A 20273-nucleotide genomic window follows, 5' to 3' on the forward strand; every position below is an offset into this window, starting at 1 on the left:
TGGAAGTAAAGAAATCTATTTTACTTGGCTTATGAGTAAAACTTGGACACAGAGCTAATAAAATAGAAACCGCACAGCAGTGAGTGTTAGAAGTGCTAAATTTGGAGCAGCATTCATGACGAGTTTTCAGTCCAGTACTCTTCAGCCCTCATGTAATCTTCCAGGATCTCCTCATGCTTGCTGAGGATCATCCGGTTGTGAGGATACTTGTTCATTACGCAGTTCTCTGTCTTACAGCTCTGGAAGAGCATTTTTGAACTACATCGCAGTGTCTTTCACAGAAGGCGTGCGATATGCACATTGTGTTAAAGCAGGTTTCATTGCTAGCGGTCTGTTGGCTAGCCAAGTCTGTGGTTAGCTGCCTCCTTTATTGCAAGTGTCCTGTTTCCTTGAAGCTTCCAAAAGAACTTCATCGGGAATTTCTTCCGTGGCATAATTCAGACTATCATTTGCAGCTTCAGCTAGTTCCACATCTTCAGTAGCTTCTAGGAAACGGGCATCATCGCTTGCGTTGTCCCACTCGCTGTCTGGCAACAGGAAGTCTTGAGACAAGCTTTTTTCTAGAGATACTGAGCTTTTTGACAAGTCTGGCGCATTAGAATGTGGTTTTACTTTTTCTTCTGTGTTCCCCCTTGCATTCATTAGTGTATTCTCTTCTTCCTTTTACAAACAAGAATACTATTTATTCCATATGCAAATGGTCTTCATACCTTTACCAGCTCTGATCTGAAAGTTTGAAACTCGCACTGTCATATATAATGGATGCTATAGAAAGCTGGCCAACAAGACAGATTTTCCAGCAGGTTAATTTATAGCCAGGTTACCCTGTGGAAGCCTGTTTGAATAGGAATAGAAATTTGCTGGTTTTCTAGCAAACTATGAGTAGCCTGCTGTGTACAGCTTCTTAAAATAATACAAGGTTAAAACTAATTTTAATGTCTGTTTACAGATACTGTCAGGATCTGAAAACGCATTTAAATTACGTTTTCTATGAAATAACACTAATAGCTATTGATGATCTGCTTAAGCAGAGCTTAATGTGCCATTCTGCAGTTTGAAATTTAAAAGCATAAAGTGTAAATTTAAAAGTTGCAAAGAGGTCAATTCGTATTGTCTACTCAGTGGAAAAACTACTGTGTTCAGGGCTTAGAATCTAGGTGCAGTATCAGGTTACCCACGTGGGTAAACATAACTGCTTTAATACACTAAAATGTGTTATTAAAGGAGTTAAGTGAACTTCAGATTTGAGGGTCACTGACTTAAATTTGATGCTGACTGACTCAGGTGTTCCAGCTGGCCCAGCATGAAGTCAAATGTGCACAGCAGAGCGTAACTTGGGCAGCTTTTCTGTTCTGTACCTGTAGTGGTCTTGTGGTCTATGCACTGGGAACTGCTGTTCAGACCAAAACAGAAGAAAATCTTTAGTCCCAAGTGAAGTTAGGCTATTCCAGCAACTTAGCTTTATCTGTGCTGATGGTTTTTGTGCTAGATCTGCTGCTGGAGAACTTAAAAATGAATATACAGAGCTACCACACCAGCGCAGCTGCTCTGGGGAGCTATTCTATAGCAGTGTAACTACTGTCTGGAGCTCAACAGACTGTGTTAGCAGGGATTTTCAATGACTTCCAGAGACAGCTTTACTCACAAGAACTTTAGCATATCGATAGGACAAAAACATACCTCTTTGAAAAGAAAAGGGAGACATATCCGAGGTGGTAATGGAAAACCTAAATCAAATATATGGCATTAATTAAAGTTAACATTCCAAAAAGTATTAAGTGTAATTGCTTTGAAATCACAAAATACATACTTTGTGATTTGAAGTTTTCTTCTCTGCAGGCTGGATCGTGACACTTTTGATACCAGACTTCCTTCTTTAGATCTACCACAATCCTAAGAATGAAATAATTTCATTTTTAGTAACAGTACATAAATGAAGTGAATGCATACAGTAGGAAATTCTGACACTAAATGAACAGTTTGTTTGTCCCCATCTATGGCTATTGCTTTCATACTCTGACATACTTATTACATACTTGTTTTGTGCAGTCTTATTTTTTTCAACAAACTTCAGGCTGCTTAAGTTAAAAATGTATTTCTTTTAAGACTAACGTTCGAAAGTGAAATTTAGTCAACTTCATTACATTAAGCTTGGAAGAAAAAGTCATTAAAGTAAGATTAGTATGTGGGACCTAACTGTAAGATAAGATTTTGTTGTTGCTGCTGTTCGAGGTAATTTCATTATAAAAGCCAGATAAAATCACTGTTTCCTGTCAACTGATTAGACAACCCAGCTTTTTCAGCTGTGCTTTAGAAACACCCAAGTTCATCTAGCGTAGTGGCTGTGGGGGGTTCTTTTTGTACCTGTATTTCTCAAAAACACGTTCCTTATCATTCAGTTATTTTAAATGTTATGTAGAATTATTTTTAAATTAAAATATTTCTAAAGTCACTAGCAAAACTCATCACAGACCACAAAAGTGGGCTGTTTTCTTTATCTTATTTCTGATTGTTCAGCTTCCTAGCTAAGAAGCATCAAAGTATAGTACCACCTAATAGCTTTAACATATTCTGAATTGTATGTTAGCACCTTTAGACACACCTTTTAAATAGCATGAAGATTACTTCATAGAGATACTGGAACTACAAGTTGAGTTATCACAAAGTAAACGGGGGGGAAGTTTGCTTTTTTTAAAGAAAAAAAACCTGTTGTATTCCCCCCAGAGCAAAAGAGCAGAAATTGTAACAGGTGCTGATTCTATCCATAAGAGTTTTTCAGCATTTTTCAGAATAACAGTAGAGCAGGAAAATAAATAAAGCTGTTTTAAAGTGAATAGTTAAAGAACATACATTATGTTGTTACTTTTGTGAGCTCTTCCAATATTTTCACACCAACGGTAACCAGAAATATCATATACAAGTATTTCTTCCAGAGAGAAATAATTCCATCGCCGTATCCCTGGGGGGGCGGGGGGAGAGATTAACTCTTTAAAAATACTGCTGCGGAATACTCATTTGTAAATAGTAGAGTGGTCTTTACCTCCTTGCACCCCATCTTTATTAACCAAAGAGCGAACAAAATAATCAATTTCTGGATATGGTGAATCCTGATAGCCTTCCATGGAATCTGTTACAACAAGACCACAAATACATACTGTTAGTGGTTTTGTCACTGTAATATGTAATTGTTACACATTATATAGACCACAGACAGAAAATGTACATGAATCACACCAAATCCTTAAATAAAACCAGGGATAAATCCAGTGTTAATCTCCTGCAGATCTTTAAACTGCACCCCCCTGGCCTCACGTACAGAGGGAACTGGAACAAAGCATGACAGCTGTGGGAGCGGGAGAAGAGGGTAAATAGCATTCAGGTGCTGCAGAGCATCCTTCAGTACAGCTGTACTCTGCTGCCTGCAGAAAGCTAGCTGAAGAAAAGCTCTCCTAGAGGTTATCAGGTGTGTAAGTCACCGTACATCTAATTTGAGAGTACTTTTTTTCTATACAGTAGAAAAGGCTTGAGGTACCTCTGCTGCTTCTGGTAGTTTTACTGTTTAAAAAAGCGGACATTTTTCTCTCCTCCTCTGAAAAGCCAGATGACAGAACTTTTGTGTCATCCCTTGCTCTGAAGAGAGAATACAAAAGAAAATGTGTGATTCTTACAGCACGACATAACGTAGCCCTGGGCAACCGCCTCTAGGTGGCCCTGCTTGGGGGGGGGGGGGGGGGGTTGGACCAGACAAACTCCAGAGGTCTCTGCCAACCTCAACCAGTCTGTGATTCTGTATGCTACCTTTCGCTATCCCTGTAGCACTTTTTCTTCTCATTTTGACGGTTTCCTCTGATTTGTACCAGCAGAGGGCAAGGCCTCCGCCTTCAGAACAGCACAATTTGGTTCCTGGCAAAAATCCCAGGATCCAGCCATTTAAAGACTGCTGGTCTGCTGTACTGCTGTACTACTCTTACAAAGGTATTTGCTCTAGATGTAATATTTATGCATATGTACCCTTTGAAAGTTTTCAATTTATTTTTTCTTCTCTCTCTACAATGAACTACTCTTCCTTGCCTTCTTACGAGCTGGAAGCCAGGTGATCACATAGCAGAATTTCTCACCTGTATTTATGACAGACTCAGCTGATACCTATGATCTGAACACACTACATGATTTATGCTACGGGCATCAATTCAGGATAATGAACATGTCAGGCTATAAAAACTGAAGTCACAATAAATACATGTTTTTAATAAAATTATTATACATAATGTCATACAACTGGATGTACCATTTTAACCTTCTTTCTGCTGCAGTAACGATTAGGATCATCTTAAGATACAGTTGGTGCAGGGCAAGATACATCAGAGGTTTAGATTAGATACAGAAAACTTGATTATTATATGTACCAGTATCCAGCCTAAGGAGGTACCTGTACCAAATGGGAAATCTGGTATGCAAGTAAACATGTACAAAAAGCCTTTTTATTTTTTTTATCATACTTTGGAAAATATTTAAACTCTTCCTATTTAATTGACTGGAAAGCTGTAATTTTTCCTTGCAGAACTATACAGAATCCAACCAAACTTAATAATGGTTACATTTCGGCATTTTGAGTGTGTATAGAGAAATGAGGCACAACCCAGAAGCTGTACCACATGTTCTGTGTTCTTTAGACATTTGGAGGTAGGTTAAGGAAAAATAAAGCAAAAAAAAAAATCCGAAGAAATTTTTTCTTCAAAAACAAGGTGTTCTACTGGAAACTCCTAAATTACACTGTAACAATGTTCACGAAATAACTGCCCATTGATAGTAGTTATTTGTAACTGCTGCAGGACAAAAATCACTAAAATATGTACTTTAAAATCTTTTCAATTCCACCAGAATTAAACAATTACCTAATGTTGCAGATCAAAGAGGAAAGAAAATATGCTTCTTCCAAGGAAACATTCTCTTCACAGTTAGGGACAAACTTATTATCCTCTGCTATCTTCAGAATCACTTTTTTTCCTGCTTTTGATGATTTATACATCCGGAAATTTCTATTCTTTGTATAAACTCCTGCAGGAAAACAAGTACTACTTAACATAACAATGCTGGCTAGGATTTAAGATACTTAGTACTTGTAAATGAAACAATGAATGGACAAAAACTCTTACTGACTTCAGCTCACGTCCCATAGAAGAAATGCAACAAAGCAGGATCACACACACATGTACATTTTTATGTTATCGAAGAATTAAGAAACACTCATCACCTCTATGTAGGCATTTTAATCATTCTGCCATTATCACTACTAAAAGTTTCTTTCAGTATAAAAAAATGGTGCTTTCACATTAACTTTGTGAAATACAGCTGAGCATAAAAAGCTACACAATTATTTTAACCAGCACTTCATATTCATCAAACCTCCTGGGTTTTGTGTACCAGACACCACTTGTGTGTAGTATACGGTGAAGTATGTATCAGGAAAATTTAATTCCCATCTCAAAAACAAACAACAAAAAAATGAACAGGTATCGTAAACATCATTGCCTAATCTGTCTAAGAATGTCTTGAGGAGGTGGGTGCGTCATTTGTGGGTTTCATGAAGATAAAGGAATTAAAAGATCTCGTACAACAAGAACGTCACGTCCCTTTCCATCACTGCAGCCTTGTGATGTAACTCAGTATTCCAGCTATTTTGATTTTAGCCTTCCAGTTTTGACGTGATGTGTGTAACATAAATATTGAGGATGGTTAATTTTTGGGGACTAACATCAAATTCTTAAAAGGTGAAGTGACACAGTAAACAATTTGTTTTTCTTTAATTTCCATTCACGAATATGCTTGAAGGAATTTTGAACAGTAGGCGCAAAGTAATCCTTCTGCGTCAGTAATGGAGAAGCCTCTATTAGAGGGCCAACTTTGGGATTACATTTCAACAAATCAGACATACTGAAGAGGCCAGCAATAAAAGTGATCCTGAATTCCGTAAGAATTTGAAGGAGTGGGGGTTCTCCAGAGAAGTCTGAGAAAAAACATGATAAACAGTCCTCAAGTGTGTAACGCACTGCTGTACAAAAGCATGCTAAGCTATTTTCATCTCACTGAGACAGTAGGAAAAAAAGCAGAGAAACCAGATACGGGGAGGGGGAAGGGCGGAACTTTCAAACTTTAGTTTGACTATGGGTATTGTGCTCCTGGAGCTTTCCAACATTTTAATACCATGAATAGGCTAAGCACAACTGGGGCATGAAGTGCCCAACCCAAAATTTCTATTACTCCGTCATTAAAACCTAACAACTGCCATTCCAAACAGGGGAAGAAGGCTCAATTCATACACGTAGAACAATACAGAAGGCCACGCCTGTAAGACTCATTCCATAATTAAACAACTTCTAATTCAGCTGAAATGACAAAAATCCAATATATAGTATCCTCTTTTAATCCAAATAGGAGCACTAAGTCCTTAGGAACAAAATTAATTAGAGAGTCTTGTGTGGCAAGAGTTTCTTCAAACTTCAGAACAAAATCATTAAATGTAGCAATATAAGAAGTTCCATGGACCAAGAATCTAAGGCTGCTTTAAAGTAAAGTACAGCATTTATGATGACAGTTTCAGCACGTATTGTATTTGGTTTACATTCTGACCGTAGGGACAACAGTAAGAACACTGTTGTTCTTATTGCCTGTAACCAAAGATTAAGGAACATCTCATTTCTTAACCTTTGTCGCATCCCAAAGAGGTTTAAAAGCACTTCTTATATTTACCTAGATCCACAAAAAGTTGCTTGTCTCCTTCTTTATTATTTACTATTAGAAAGGAAAATGAATTTTCTCCCTGGTGTGATGTTTCCATATCCTTTGTTTCGCGAGCAATGGCTGGCCAGCCTTTGGAAGCATCTTCGATGGCTGTGAGGTTTATAAGAGAACCATCTAATCCAACTGCTTCTGCAGAACACTGGAAAACATGTCCTGCTCCTTCTTCTGGAATCACAACAGCAGCCTTACTCTCCATTAACCTTAGGGCAGGCTGCAGAATGGTTCTCACAAAGTTACCTTAAAAACAAACAAACAAACAAAAAAAACCCCGGAGCCGATAACGTCATTTATGAGTCGAGAAAGAACTTAGTTCCTGTGCGAACATTTTTCAAAACAGCCAAGATGGAAGTGGTTGGAGTTTGGGTTGGGTTTTTTTTTCTCCCCTCCTGGATTTTTTTAAAAAAATCTTTTGGACCAGCCCAGTGCACAAAATGGTTCTGCTTTAGTAACTAAGAAACCCATGCTTGGCAAGAATTTTTACTAAACTTTTTTCTTTTAAAACATGAGAAAATAAACAATTTTGCGTATATTAATTGTATCATACAGCCACAATCTTTCCCTTTGCAATTTTACTACTGAGAACAGAGAGAACTGAGAAGCGAGTTGGCTTGGCGATCACATCTTTAGAAATAAAGACAACATAACGAAACGGAAATGCATCGGCTGTCACTACAATTTCCCAAACTAAATTCAAAGTCCCGGATAAAAATGCAAAATTGAATAAAATGTCTTTTGTATCCTTCAAAAGAATTTCTCCTACCCATCACACCTGTACCCTTGCAGTTATTAAAGCCTCTGACAGACACGATCTCAAGCTGCTCCCATGCTTGGAGCACGAGTGATCTTGACTTGATGATTAATACGAGGAAGACTTTTGCACTGAAATTTCTGTCAACCTGAATTTTCCACTAGAATGTCAGAAACTTGCTGAACAAGTTCAGTTTGGGTCTTCGTGCTAGCTCAGCAGGAACATTTCTGCATATGAACTAGGCTGTTACAGTAAGACTTATTAAAATGCTTAATGTAGGACCACTTTGTTAATGACAGTGATATCAAAAAATAAGTAAAATAGTCAAGGTCCTTTATAAAATGTAGTTTGATTTACTATTTCAAGTACCACTTAGTGAAACTCTTCAATACATGAATAAAGCATTCATACAGCTTTGCTATTACAAAACTTATTTTTTTATCTAATCATAGATAGTTTTTAATCGTTTAGCTGAATATTTTTGCAGTAGTTAATGACAGCATGCGATGACATTAACAGATTGAGGATTCTGAAGAGCTTGTGATTGTCCCTCTCACTACTGCTTTCCCTAATTTCACTTTCAGAATAATTAAAAAGGTTTACTTGCAGCTTCCTGGTATATTAACTGATGTAACAGTTTGACGAGGGCTTACTCAAACAACAAATTACTTTTACAAAAGTATTTTGCAATGGCTTTTCAAACTCCGAGTATTGTAATCCAACCCCCACTGTACTCCAGGCTCCGCTAGATGGTAACCAAAGACAGACAGACAGACAAATGAAAACCATGGCCAAATTGCTTGCAGGGAGAACGAAGAGAAGAAATACAGATGTGGAAGAAAAACTATGAAGTGGAAGGAGTACTAGCAAGGAGGATTCTGCAGTCGTCAGTTGAAGCTTCGATGGGGGGAACCTGAAAGAATATGAAATACAGGTCCTCTTGTGCTACGTATCAGCAGAATGACTCAGTGTATGAAGCATTAATATCACCATCCGCATAATTCATTACAGGACTACTAAGGCACACAAATGATTCATAGTCATAGACAGCGTTTTAACCCTGTGTGTTCAAATATGCACACAGAATTTCTTAGGTTTATAACAGTAGTTACTCGGATCTTCAGTTCGGGGAGAAAATGTACCTACTTCAGAACGGAAGTTCATTTCAATTACCATAAAAGTTAAAGTATCTTTAAAAGTCCTGGTTGACCACTTCCTTTTTTTCTGTGTGTAATTAAGAAACAATCACTCTGGTGTCAGAATAGCAAGGTTTTTGTCAATGAAAGATTATTTTGGGAGTTAGTTTTTTATCGTTCACACACACCTTTGTTTTCTCTCTTCCCATTTCTTCTAACTGGTCAGATGTGGGAACCAAACCCAGCATTTCACACTTTTGACCCTTGACTGTATTTTGTGTTTTTATATTCGGGATTTGTCAGCTGTGTAGATCAAAGTAAATTCATTGATCTCCACAGCTTTCCCGTGGACCTACACGATCTCCTGTGCTTTCTTACATGAGCTATGAACTCAGTCCCTGTATTTTAATTCTAACTAGTAACTAATTCCAAGTATTATATACCAAATGTTTTTAATCATATTTCATTTTAAGCCCATGCACTTTGTGCATGACTCCTGACATAAAATGCTTGTGAAACTATATCATCCAAGATGTGATAGTTCATATTCTAGTTTACCCCACATAAATACCACTAACTCATCGCAAAGTAATTTTTATTAGACAGAACACCACAATGATGAATTTTTTAAAAAGGCAACACTTGAATGTGTCTGAAAAGTATACTAACCCTTTTAAGTTTAATATTAGACAAAATCTTTCCATCACCTGAAAGAATATATATATTTTCATATAGATTCTGTGAAATTATGTTATGAAGTTATCTGGATTTTTAGTTATTTACTACAGCATTGTATTTTGCACAAAGTACAAAGCTAATATGCTTTAAGCCAGGTTTGTCAAGCAGGTTACTAAAATGCATTAATGAAAAGTCTAGAGTGTAATATTATTGGTAACATGCATGAATTTAGCACTGACATTTACATCTCTCAATTATAAAAAATCAATTTTTTCAACAAGATATTGAAGTCACAGTAAAGGCAAAGGCAGAACATGAATACACAATCTCTAAATATATTTTAAGTCTGACAGTAAACGTGAAATTCACACCACGGTGGAGACAGAGAACACTTAACTAATGGACTAGAATAAACAGTTCAAGCTTTTACCGGAAGAACTGACTAATGTAGTTCACAGGCTAAAATTGCTGTCATACCAAATTATTTACCACCCGTGTATTACTTAAGAGTTTTATAGTGGCAGAGGAGTTAAAGACCATACTTTTGAACTAAAAATTGCAGTAATCCCTTTTAAGTCTTCGGGGTTTGTATCTGTTACCACGGTGTCACACAAGAAATAACTGCTCTGTGTCACACTTGGGGCTGGCAGCCAATATTATCAGCATTTGGTTATAACTTTGACAATCTGCTTAGCTTGCCATGTCAGCTACTCCTCAAAAGGTTTAGGGACACAGATTCCACTGCTCCTAAGAATGAGAAATAGGTTTTTTAATGTTAAAAAAAGCTGAAAAAAATAGGTTCTGAGAAATCCTATGGCCTCTGTGTTGGAGTAAAGTTCTGAATATTGGCCTGAAGTGATGTTTAGGCCATGGATCATGCACGTATATTTATTAAAAATATTTGGGGAAAAAAATTTCGTACATGCCCGCAGGCCTATAAGATCCAGCCTCTCCTTACAGTTTGCTTCACTCCTCCAGCTGTTCATGCTGACAAGACCTTTCATAGATGATTCCTCAGAGCAACACAAAACTTGTGTCAACCCTGCACAACTTTGATCCAACAGTACATGTGTTCTCTCCATGAAATAACTAGACAATTCAAAAGGAAAATAAGATTTTCTCTAATGCTGTACTGGGTTAGAAAGAAGCCCAGCGCTGTGTCATTATTGTCAGCTGTGCTGTCATTAAGCACTAAAAGCAAAGAGCGCATCTTCCCTGTGCTCTCTACTATCCCCTGCTAGGACATAGACAGTGCACAGTAAGAAGCTACTTAAAAAACACAGGAGGTATAAAAAAAGAAGAAATACAGTATAAGCCTTACTCAAGACTGGAATGAGGGAAGGTGCAGAGCTAGAAAAAGCAGTAAGGGTGAGAAAGGAAAAGGAAGACTGGGCATGAAGACAGTCAGACAGATTGTGACCAAGCAGACAGCAGAATAAAAGCGGGAACCTGACTGGGACCAAAATTACGAACCCAACATCCTTGACTCTTCCTATTCTACTACCAGTGGAAACCCAGTAACAAAGCTCGTAATTTCTTTCTCTCCGATACACGTAGTCCTGCTGCTCCTGAACACAAATGGTAGAGCTAAATGTCACAAATCTAAATTTCATCCCTTCTAATAACCCCTGAGATTATTAATGTGGTACTCTCTAATAGCATTTCTGCTTCCTCTCCCTCACCCTATTTGTTTGTTTGAAACAAACACAATAAAGAACAAAGATTACAAAATCAAACACTCAATTATTAAGAAATGACAAAACCAAGGCTGCAAGTGCAATGTTAAATAACCCAAACTTCTGCATCTGTAGGTTGATACAGATTTTAATTCCACCACTGGGCATGCTGTTTTCCATCAGTTCCTGCTTCACTCGGACAAAACTCAGCTGATACTCTGTGGTGCCTTCATTGTTCAATGTATGTCTATAAGCCTGCTTTACTGCACACCATACAAAATATATATACAAGAGGAAGAAATTATTAATTTCAGCATTAACTTTTCTTAATGCTCACCACTAGTACCTCAGTGCTTCATAAACAGTATTTTGAAAGTATGTTCAAAATACTTCTGTGAAGTGAGGAGGCATTATTATACCTATTTTTAAAATGGAGTCAAGACAACCCTGAACTGGCAATTCTTTGTGTTGGAGTTGCCATATCCCATGAAATCCCAACTTATATCAACAATTAAAATTGCTTTCAGCTTTCCCTTAATCATGTTTATGCACAGGTGGCTTGAAACCATCTTTGTCCTGCCTTTCTGACCCTGTGCTGAGCACAAACCAACTGTATTTAGAGCCCATAATCTTAGCCTCAATTGTTAAGACTGACATTAACCTGAAAATTAAGGCGTCATAGTCATCCTGTAAAACAATTTTCAAGCCAAAACCCAGTCTTGCCAGTAGTTTCATAAATAAAAGATACAGGCACAAAAAAAGTTACATTTTTGCAAACATGAATGCTAATTACAGAAAAAGGAAGTAGAAGATGAGTTGAGAAATAATGAGGCTTAATGAAATAGAAATAGGTAGTCATTTCTGCTGGGAATACATATTTGTTTCCACATATAATTCCATTAAAATAAATATTCAAATGTGAGATGGCACTGTACAAAGTCAAAACCTCACCTTTTATTTCTAGGTGTAAGAGAAAAGAACGCACTTACCAATATGAGTATTATCCTTAAATACAGTCTTTTGGGGTACAAATATTAAGTGTCGACTAAATTTTTCATCAGTACTGGAATCTAAATTCAAGACATCTTTGGCGGAACAATCTACATCATAAAGTTCTTTTAATTTTTGGCTGACAAGCTGAAATTATAAACATTAATTAGGCTATTTTCTCTAGCATTTTTAATAGTGGTATCTATAAAACCCAACACAAATGCATACAATTAATTTAATTCAAACTAACTCATAACATAGCAAATTTTAACCAAATTTGACATAGACTCTATTTCCTGAAATAAGCAAGTCACTGTATATACTAACAGCGATAAACTGAGCAGATTTTCAGTTTTTCAGGTTGAAGTCTAATTTAGTGGCTTTATCTTCTGTTTTTTTCCACACAAAGCAGTTCACACCCACAGTGACAATGTTTGTAATGCAGGCTTACCTAGAATGGAAGATAGAAGCTATCATGATATAAAGGTTGGTATGCTAATTCACTGCTGATTTAGCTAATTCATTGGTATGACCCAATGAACACTAAGCAGAAAACATAAGATGTCTGGCTCTAAAATAGCTCTAAAACCCCTCTATAAGCTAAGCTTGTGATTACTCATGTTTAGGACTGGGACTCAGAACCTAAGGGTCTGGAAGCTTAGGATTTTAGTATCTCAGATCCCCTACCCAGCAAATCCAAAGTTCTCTTCTTAACCTGAGGAATCTCTAGATTTCAGAATTGATCTGCAATGGAGTAAACCCCTCCGGATTCTGTATCAGTGAAGGGTTCTTTACGAAGGAACGACCTCAATCATCTTTTTCTTTCTTTCCTTTCTAGCTAGGGACATGCAAGGGTCAGAAGTCTCACAAATGGCCACTCACAAAGAGATTTTATTGGAACAGAAGACATTCTTCTAAAAACCTGCTTTATTTTCCACCTCTGTCATACTGAATTTGCAGCGGAGCTCATTCTCCAACCAAATTTGCAATAAAATGGAAATTTGCACTATTTAATAAAATTGATAATTAGCAAAGATATTTACCTTTAGATACCAAATTGGTAAGTGCAGTCACCTGATGTTCTCTACATCATCATTTAACTCAACTACAATGAGCTGCCATCTGAAGACACCTAAAATCAGGAGGGATTTATCTAAGCCTTGATATATGACTGCACCAGCTGGCAAAGGAAATGAACTGAGGAATATCTGAATGGAACTTTTATTGATGCTACTCTGAAGAATACCTAAACATTCCTTCAGTTTTACAGCTTTGAAGTGGCAGAGGACATAAAACAATCTGCCAAAGCAAACTTATCATATCAGTAAACCTACAGTGAATACAAGCATTCCAACAACCGTGGTTCTCTATTTTTTCTTTTCACTTAAAGAGAAACTTTGCTTTAATTAAACCAGTACTTTTTACTTCATTAAAAATAACCACTAGGTCTACAATTCTTTTTCATTTTACTACAGAATAATCAAGATAAAGTGGTAAATACTTTGGTTTCATATTAAATCAACAACAAATTCGTATTGAATCTACAACATGACTTTGCTCCAGTTTACCTCAATTAACTTCGCAACCATACTCTTGCCATCTGCACCAGGATTTGCTGGCTTGTAGAACTCCAAATCAAAATAAAGTTTGCAAGCATCTTTTTCAGGAATTACTTCATAGCAATGCATAAGACTTGTTTTATAACCTTTGCTAAGGAAAAACAAAAACAAATCACAACATTATACGTACTTACCAGTTGCAAACAAGGATCCCGCAAGTCCTAAATATTCTTTTATTTTTCAATCAACCACCCATATTAAAAAAAGTAGCAGCCCTATAATGCTTTGAAAAATTTGTAACTAACTTCAGCATCAAATATCAACAAAGACATTTGTCTGGCCTAGAATTTAAGTTTGTAAAGTTTTCGCCTCCCCATACCCCCCCAGTCTTACAATACATACTGTCAACAGAAATGCTGTTGAGAATTTAAGGAATGATGGAAACTACAGTAAAAAATTTAGTAAGTTATCACTCATATGTCTTAAGCACTAAAAATAAGATTACATGGACTTTTTTTCCAACTAAATTAAAAATTAATCTCATTTTCAAATTGAGGAAAAAATCAAGCTTACTTTTCATATAAAAATTGACTCTTAGATTTCTTTTACTTCATAACCAAATATTTTATTGTAAAACAAAAAATTGGGAAAATAAGTTCAGTGCATGATCAAATTGTCAATACTCGAAACTACATCACACAAATATAAAACCATAAATCAGTAACCGGACATTTATATTAATGCCCATTTAAATTGATATACGACTAATCATAGAAGTATGTTTGTGTCACCTGTTGGTACGATCCCCTGAGGAAAGCTGAGTAAAAGCAAATCTACTGCTATTAGATTTAAGTTCGGTAAACGAGGTCCTTAATTCCCAGGAAATAATGGCAGTCTGCAACTCAAAAGAAAGTTGAAACCCACTATAGACTAGATTGGTTTATCCTTATGAAGATTTTCCCCATGGCCAAGATCAAACCTCAGGCAACCCGTTACAGCTCTGTGCTAGTCAGAGCAGCAGATGGCCACTGCGGATAGCTATCCAGTAACAGCTATTACTAGATAATAGTATATCCAGTATACTACTATCTTATGGTAACATATAGGGTACCTTTTCAAATACTCACGTGTAATAAAACCAAAGCTCTTTATATGTTGTCACAAGGTAAAACCTCTGTCCACTTTGTGTGTTCTTTTCCAGGGCAAATACGTGAGCATCCTTTTTAAATAAAAACATTGAAGCTTTTTTTTATTCAAAGAACCAGTTAAAGTCTTCAGAAGTGCCTATTTGACATTAATTTCTTTGGTCAAAGGTTAGTAAATACTAGAAAACTGTAAGTAGATCATTTATCCCTTTTTAAGCTAAGTAGCATCTGTTTTTAATTAAGAACATCATTCTGATTTCAGTTACATGAGTAAAAATTTGAAGCTTTTCTTCCCTGTGCATTAATGTAAACTCTGTTTTCTCTGTAAAGTCATCTTTTTTCTGATCAGTGGCAAGTGCATCTAACAGAAGGAGGAACAATGTCCTGAAAGGAACAGCCTTATGGACATGATGGCAGCATATGGCTTTATAGCAAATATTCTTTAGTCTCTGTATTATTTAAATCCAAAAATGGAAATCTGAAAAGAAAACGCAAAAAAACCTACTGCCAAGCCAGCGAGAGTGCATTTTGGAAAACAGACTGTCAGGATTACTTGAACACCTAAAACAGTGTGGAGAAAAACCCGGTGCTTTCTTTAAAAGCAGCAATCAATTTGAAAAGTATTAAACTGAAAACAGAGGATACATTTTGCCTAACATTTATTTGGCTTATCACTTCTTATCATCTGAACTTGCTACTCTGATGCCATTGGAAAGTAGTATTGTCTTTATTTTGTCTCTGCCTCCTGTTTATCTCTCTTTCCCCCCCCCCCTCAGTTTTTTCCTCCTCTTTCTTCCTACTCAACTCTCACTACCTTCCCATTCTCCTGTCAACCCTGACAGCTGGCTCATCTTCAGAAGGAACAAATCTATCACTACCATGTTACCAAAAAGCACTTTTACTGTTAGAGGTTAACATCACATATCAATTTGTATGTTAGAACTAGTACTTCTAAGAGCTACCTCCAGTATGTAGCATGATCTCCTACGAAGACAGAAAAAAATACTTGCCGTTTCAGGATTGGGAAGAAGGAAAAAAAAGAAGAAAAAAAAAATCTTGCAATCTGATAAAGAGTTTACTATCAACCAAGCTTTTAAGTGAAGTTCAACCTTGAAAGTACCTAAAGAGTAGAGACATTCACCTAACAAACAACTTACCTCTTTGCAGGTTTTTACATAACTGAAAGCTTCAGCCTGACGACAAAATATTTTCCAAACAGAGGATGGCAGAAAGGGTTTGGACAGTTTTGGTCTATAAACTGGAGGAAGAGGGTTTCTTTCATAGTGAGACGCTAGTTCTTCCACTTTCTTCAGTCTTTCTTCCCATTTTCTCTTCATTTGTCCTAAAGCAATTACAAATAGCCAAATCAGTATCAATTTCTGTTTGTGACTCACTTTTAATATATCCTGTACTCATCACTGCTTTTAATTCTGGTTTTGCTGAGCGTACTTTATTAATTGAGAGTAGCCAATATTCCAAATCAACACCCAACCTTGCTATGACACTCATTTTAACATTAAATCTTTCCACACAGATTTGGAAGTAAAAGACCTTCATATTAGTACTATCAAAGATAAACACAACAGAATAGACACAATAAGGGAAGGCCTAAGAAGTTTCATTTTTGTTTACAGAATGGTATTACATTCCTCCTCAAAAAGTATACAAACTGTGTTAGCCACACAACGTTACTAAGGAGTCAAAAAATACTATTATTTCTGCTTTATGTTGGAGAGACAAATGTGATAATTAATTTGTATGGGTAGTACAGCACTTGAGTTCCTGAGAAAAATTAAGATTTCAGTGACTCTAGCTCTGAGCTCCGTATCTCAAAGTTAAAGAGCTGAAATCCAAAATGAGGGCTCCATTCTCCACTGCCAACATTTGCTATCGGTCAGTAGAAATACTTTTGCCTGCTTTAAAATCTCACGTACTTTCTTGAAAACTTATGATAGCAATCATCTCTTTTCAAGAAATAGCATGTGATGCAGTAATGCTTGCTATCTTGCAACCTTTAAAATTCTAGTCACATAAAGTAATCCAAATGCTACAAAGTAATGTAGTAAAGCATAAACACACATTAACATACTAATATAATTATTTGTAAGTTTAATTAACTTTTTTCCTGGGAAAATTCATTGCCCCTCTGAACACCTGCAAATCGGTAAAGAGCATTGCTAAGAAACTGAAACAGAGGAAGACGGGCAAGAAGTAAAAAAAGAAGGTGCATCTTTTTGTTCTGTCCACTTACCAACCCTTGGTTCTCAAAACAACCTCCCAGCTGCAATGAAAGATGAAAATGAAACTGTCTATACTCAAAAGTATCCAAACCTTTAACAAGCTGGATCCACAATGTGAGTTTAAGTATTTAAATATTCTTGTGGGCCCCGAAGCCCAAATTTTAGATCTTCTGAATCCCGCTCCAAGTCTTCCACAGTAAAGGTTCCTGGACACCTACATTTCTGCCCATGGTACATCTAAGCCTGCGTTTTGATAGTTTAGTGCCTATGTCAAGTCTAAATAACAGAATGTTTTTTCTCTTACAGGGGTCAGACGTATTATCTCTATAGACCTTGTCAGTCTCCTGACCTGTGAATTTCCTCCACTCCCTTCCTTTCCTTGCAATTAGTTTCTTCTTTGGGAATGAAAAATGAAATTATAGAGAGCAATCAGCGTTTCTCAGAAGTGCTAGCAGAACTCTCAGTTTCATTTTCATGCTGTTCGCTCTGTTGAAAATTAATTGGGTGCAAAAGACATTCCCTACATCAGCACTTTCCCACAAAGTGACCGTTAAAAAGAATGGAAGCAAAGGACAATTTCCATAATTCTCTACTCATTTTAAACTTCCTAGTTAGATCAGGATGTATTTTTGCAGAAACACAGCTGGGAGGATATCTGAACTTGGGAGAAGGCTGATGACCCTTACTTTAAACTGAGATCTGTCACTGTTCTTGCAGTCCAAACACTCTCGGATTCTCAGCAGCCCAACGTGTTGGGTCTCTTCACAAGGTAACTTCAGTTCCTGTATCAACTATACCTAACACAATGCATCTAATTAGAGCACGTACAATTTACACCTACAGACGAGGTGTAACCACAGACTAGCCTTCTGAGTTTACTGGGAAATTCCCACTTCATTGTCCTCTCTTCTGTCCCAGCAGAAGTAAGGGGAGTAATTATTTTTATTTTACTTGCCAGAAAAAAATTTTGTCACCAACATGTTTGGGCATCAGTGTGTTTGACTCAGCAGGATGATCGCATAAAGACGCTGGGAAAAATGTATCTCCTGGGAAATGACTTAAAGAACTTGCTATTTTATTCCCCCCCCCTTTGATGGAAGACTGTTTATTTTTTAGTGATGAGGACATCTTGTATTTTTATACCTTAGATGGTTGGTGGGGTTTTTTTTAAACAAATGGACTCACCATTTCAGAAACGGCAATTTTCTGCCTTGTGCTACAGGGGAAAGACAAACACAAATACATGATTTCATCATATATGTCCCTACATTCTTGTTAAAAAAATACTCAAAAACCTGTAATGATTATGGACAAAACACACTATCCACACCTGCTGAGAAATGAAGCTTAGACGTGCAAATCAACCACTGCTCAAAATAATGTGATTACATTGGTTTCCTGGCCGGTGTGTATCATGCAACATAGCTCTATGGAAAAATTCATGCTCCTCAACACCAATAAATCCATGAAATTTTTCTCCCAGCTACTGATTCAGCCTTAGAAGAACTTAATAACTTTCTCCCTAGTACAAAATTTCTTAACGTTAGCAAAAATTAGCTTAGTTATCCTTACGTTGAGCTGAACTGCAGCATACTGACCAACAGTACTCATCTTCCCTCAACAAAAACAGGGAGCATCAAATTTTCATCTTGTGCTCCTACTAGTAGAAGTAGCTTCTACAATTAAGATTTGAGGAATTTTGTGCAAAATGCAGGATATTAGACCTGGTGATAAGACCTCAAAAAGTAGGCTAGTGCCTGTTGTGAGAAGCTGGAAAACTTAGTTTCTAATGTTAAACTTACTCTGATTCCTGCTGCCAAAGGTCAACGTACAAATATGAAACAAACTGACCTGGAAGTTGATGATGAAGCTGATACCGAATATAAAGAAATACTACGGAGATATATGGTTCTCTTTGTCGAAACAAAGTAGCTAAATGTTCCGTGGATAGACAGACTGGACATTCGGTAGATAAAAGGAATCCTTGAAGCTCTGTGTATAGGGGTGGAATAGATAAGGAAGTTATGCTGAAATCAGCTAGTTAGTGCAACTGGGCCAAAAGACAAACTGTGCAGGCGAAAAGACTGAGTTCAACTAGCGGACACGGTGAGGAAGACTATCGACAACCACCAGAGGACCCCGGAAGACCACCAATGAACATAAGAGCACATGCGTTAAAGAGACTTTTACATATGTTAATGAGTTCCAAGAAATAACATGAATATGTTAATAATTTCTTGGGAATCTAATGAATATGTATATTCTGATTGTACATTACTCCTGTAGCTGAGCAGCTCGGGGCGCACACTAGGTGGAGCGATCCCCTGTGCGCCCAGCGCTGCAATAAAGAATGCCTGCTTTCTAAAACTCCGAACTGAGTCTTAGAGAGTTTTTAATCTGCCGACTTACGGTAACAAAGCTGAAACTAGCCCTCAACAGCTTCAGAGAGCTGTTGTGTAAGGCTGAACGGCAGGGCAGTGGGACGCTAGTAGGAAGGTATATTCAGACTACGTTTGCCGATCGGCTGTACGATTTCCAAGCTTTCATCATGCAGTGGTGGGAGATAAACCCTGCCATAAGTGGAAGGTCCTGCTCTGATACAGTCCAGTACATCTGCTCGCTGAAATCTGAAAGATAGCCTCTTATTTGGTAATCATCCCCACAAATTACTTAAGATGGCGATTATCTTTATAAACCACCATTCTGTCAGAAAGGTGTTTTCAGCACGCAGAGGAACTAAAACAAAAGACAAAAAACAACAGGGTTTGGGTTACACGAAGTCAAACGTAACAGCATTAAGCGCAGCGTAACGCGTCGCTCTCGGGCAGCTGTAGCAGGCTCAGCACTCAAGCCCACGCAAGGCTCGCGTGGGCACCCCTACGCGCGTGGTGCGGGAGTAATCGGGGCGCAACGGCAGCCGAAGGACGCCGTTGCTTATGTTCCCCCCGTGTGACTGTGACAGAGCACACCCGAGGGGCCCGGCGCGCCCCGCGGCGCCAGGAAGACGGGGACCGGCGGGCGTAAGGGCACCGCGGCGCCCGGCAGGCCGCGGGGAGGGGAGCGCAGGCGGCCTCCCCAGGCATGGCGCTCGGCCCGGCCTCACGCCGCCTCCCCGCGGGGCCGGGAGCCGGCTCGCACGCCGGGGAACAGCCTCGGGGGGTATGGGGAAGGCATTCCCCGCCGACACCGACTCACCGCCACAGCCCACGCGCCGTCGCCGTTGGGGTTTGAACTACGTGCCGTTGGAGCGGGCGGGCTCCCCCGCCCCGCGCGGGGAGGAGCCAGAGGCGATCGCGTACA

At 38.0% G+C, this 20273-nt stretch overlaps 1 protein-coding gene across 8 annotated transcripts; it reads right to left on the bottom strand.

Moving 5' to 3' along the window:
- Positions 1 to 6: 6 nt before the first annotated feature.
- Positions 7 to 20248, bottom strand: PRIMPOL (primase and DNA directed polymerase). 8 transcript variants are annotated; one of them, XM_076336426.1, is made up of 16 exons: positions 20169 to 20248; positions 19383 to 19709; positions 18825 to 18965; positions 18159 to 18189; positions 15891 to 16075; positions 14716 to 14807; positions 13598 to 13739; positions 12029 to 12176; positions 6751 to 7038; positions 4896 to 5058; positions 3533 to 3630; positions 3041 to 3127; positions 2851 to 2959; positions 1811 to 1893; positions 1681 to 1727; positions 7 to 660 (listed from the first exon to the last, which is right to left on the bottom strand). In XM_076336426.1, exons 5-16 carry the CDS (start codon positions 16068 to 16070, stop codon positions 355 to 357), a joined length of 1743 nt encoding a protein of 580 aa, XP_076192541.1. In that variant the 5' UTR covers positions 16071 to 16075; positions 18159 to 18189; positions 18825 to 18965; positions 19383 to 19709; positions 20169 to 20248; the 3' UTR covers positions 7 to 354. The 8 variants fall into 8 exon arrangements, with proteins under 8 accessions (XP_076192541.1, XP_076192543.1, XP_076192540.1 ...); XM_076336428.1 differs by lacking the exon at positions 18825 to 18965; XM_076336425.1 differs by lacking the exon at positions 19383 to 19709 and having other exon boundaries at positions 20169 to 20236.
- Between the last annotated feature and the right edge of the window lie 25 nt (positions 20249 to 20273).

This window comes from Aptenodytes patagonicus, chromosome 4, assembly GCF_965638725.1.
Source record: "Aptenodytes patagonicus chromosome 4, bAptPat1.pri.cur, whole genome shotgun sequence".
NCBI lineage: Eukaryota > Metazoa > Chordata > Aves > Sphenisciformes > Spheniscidae > Aptenodytes > Aptenodytes patagonicus.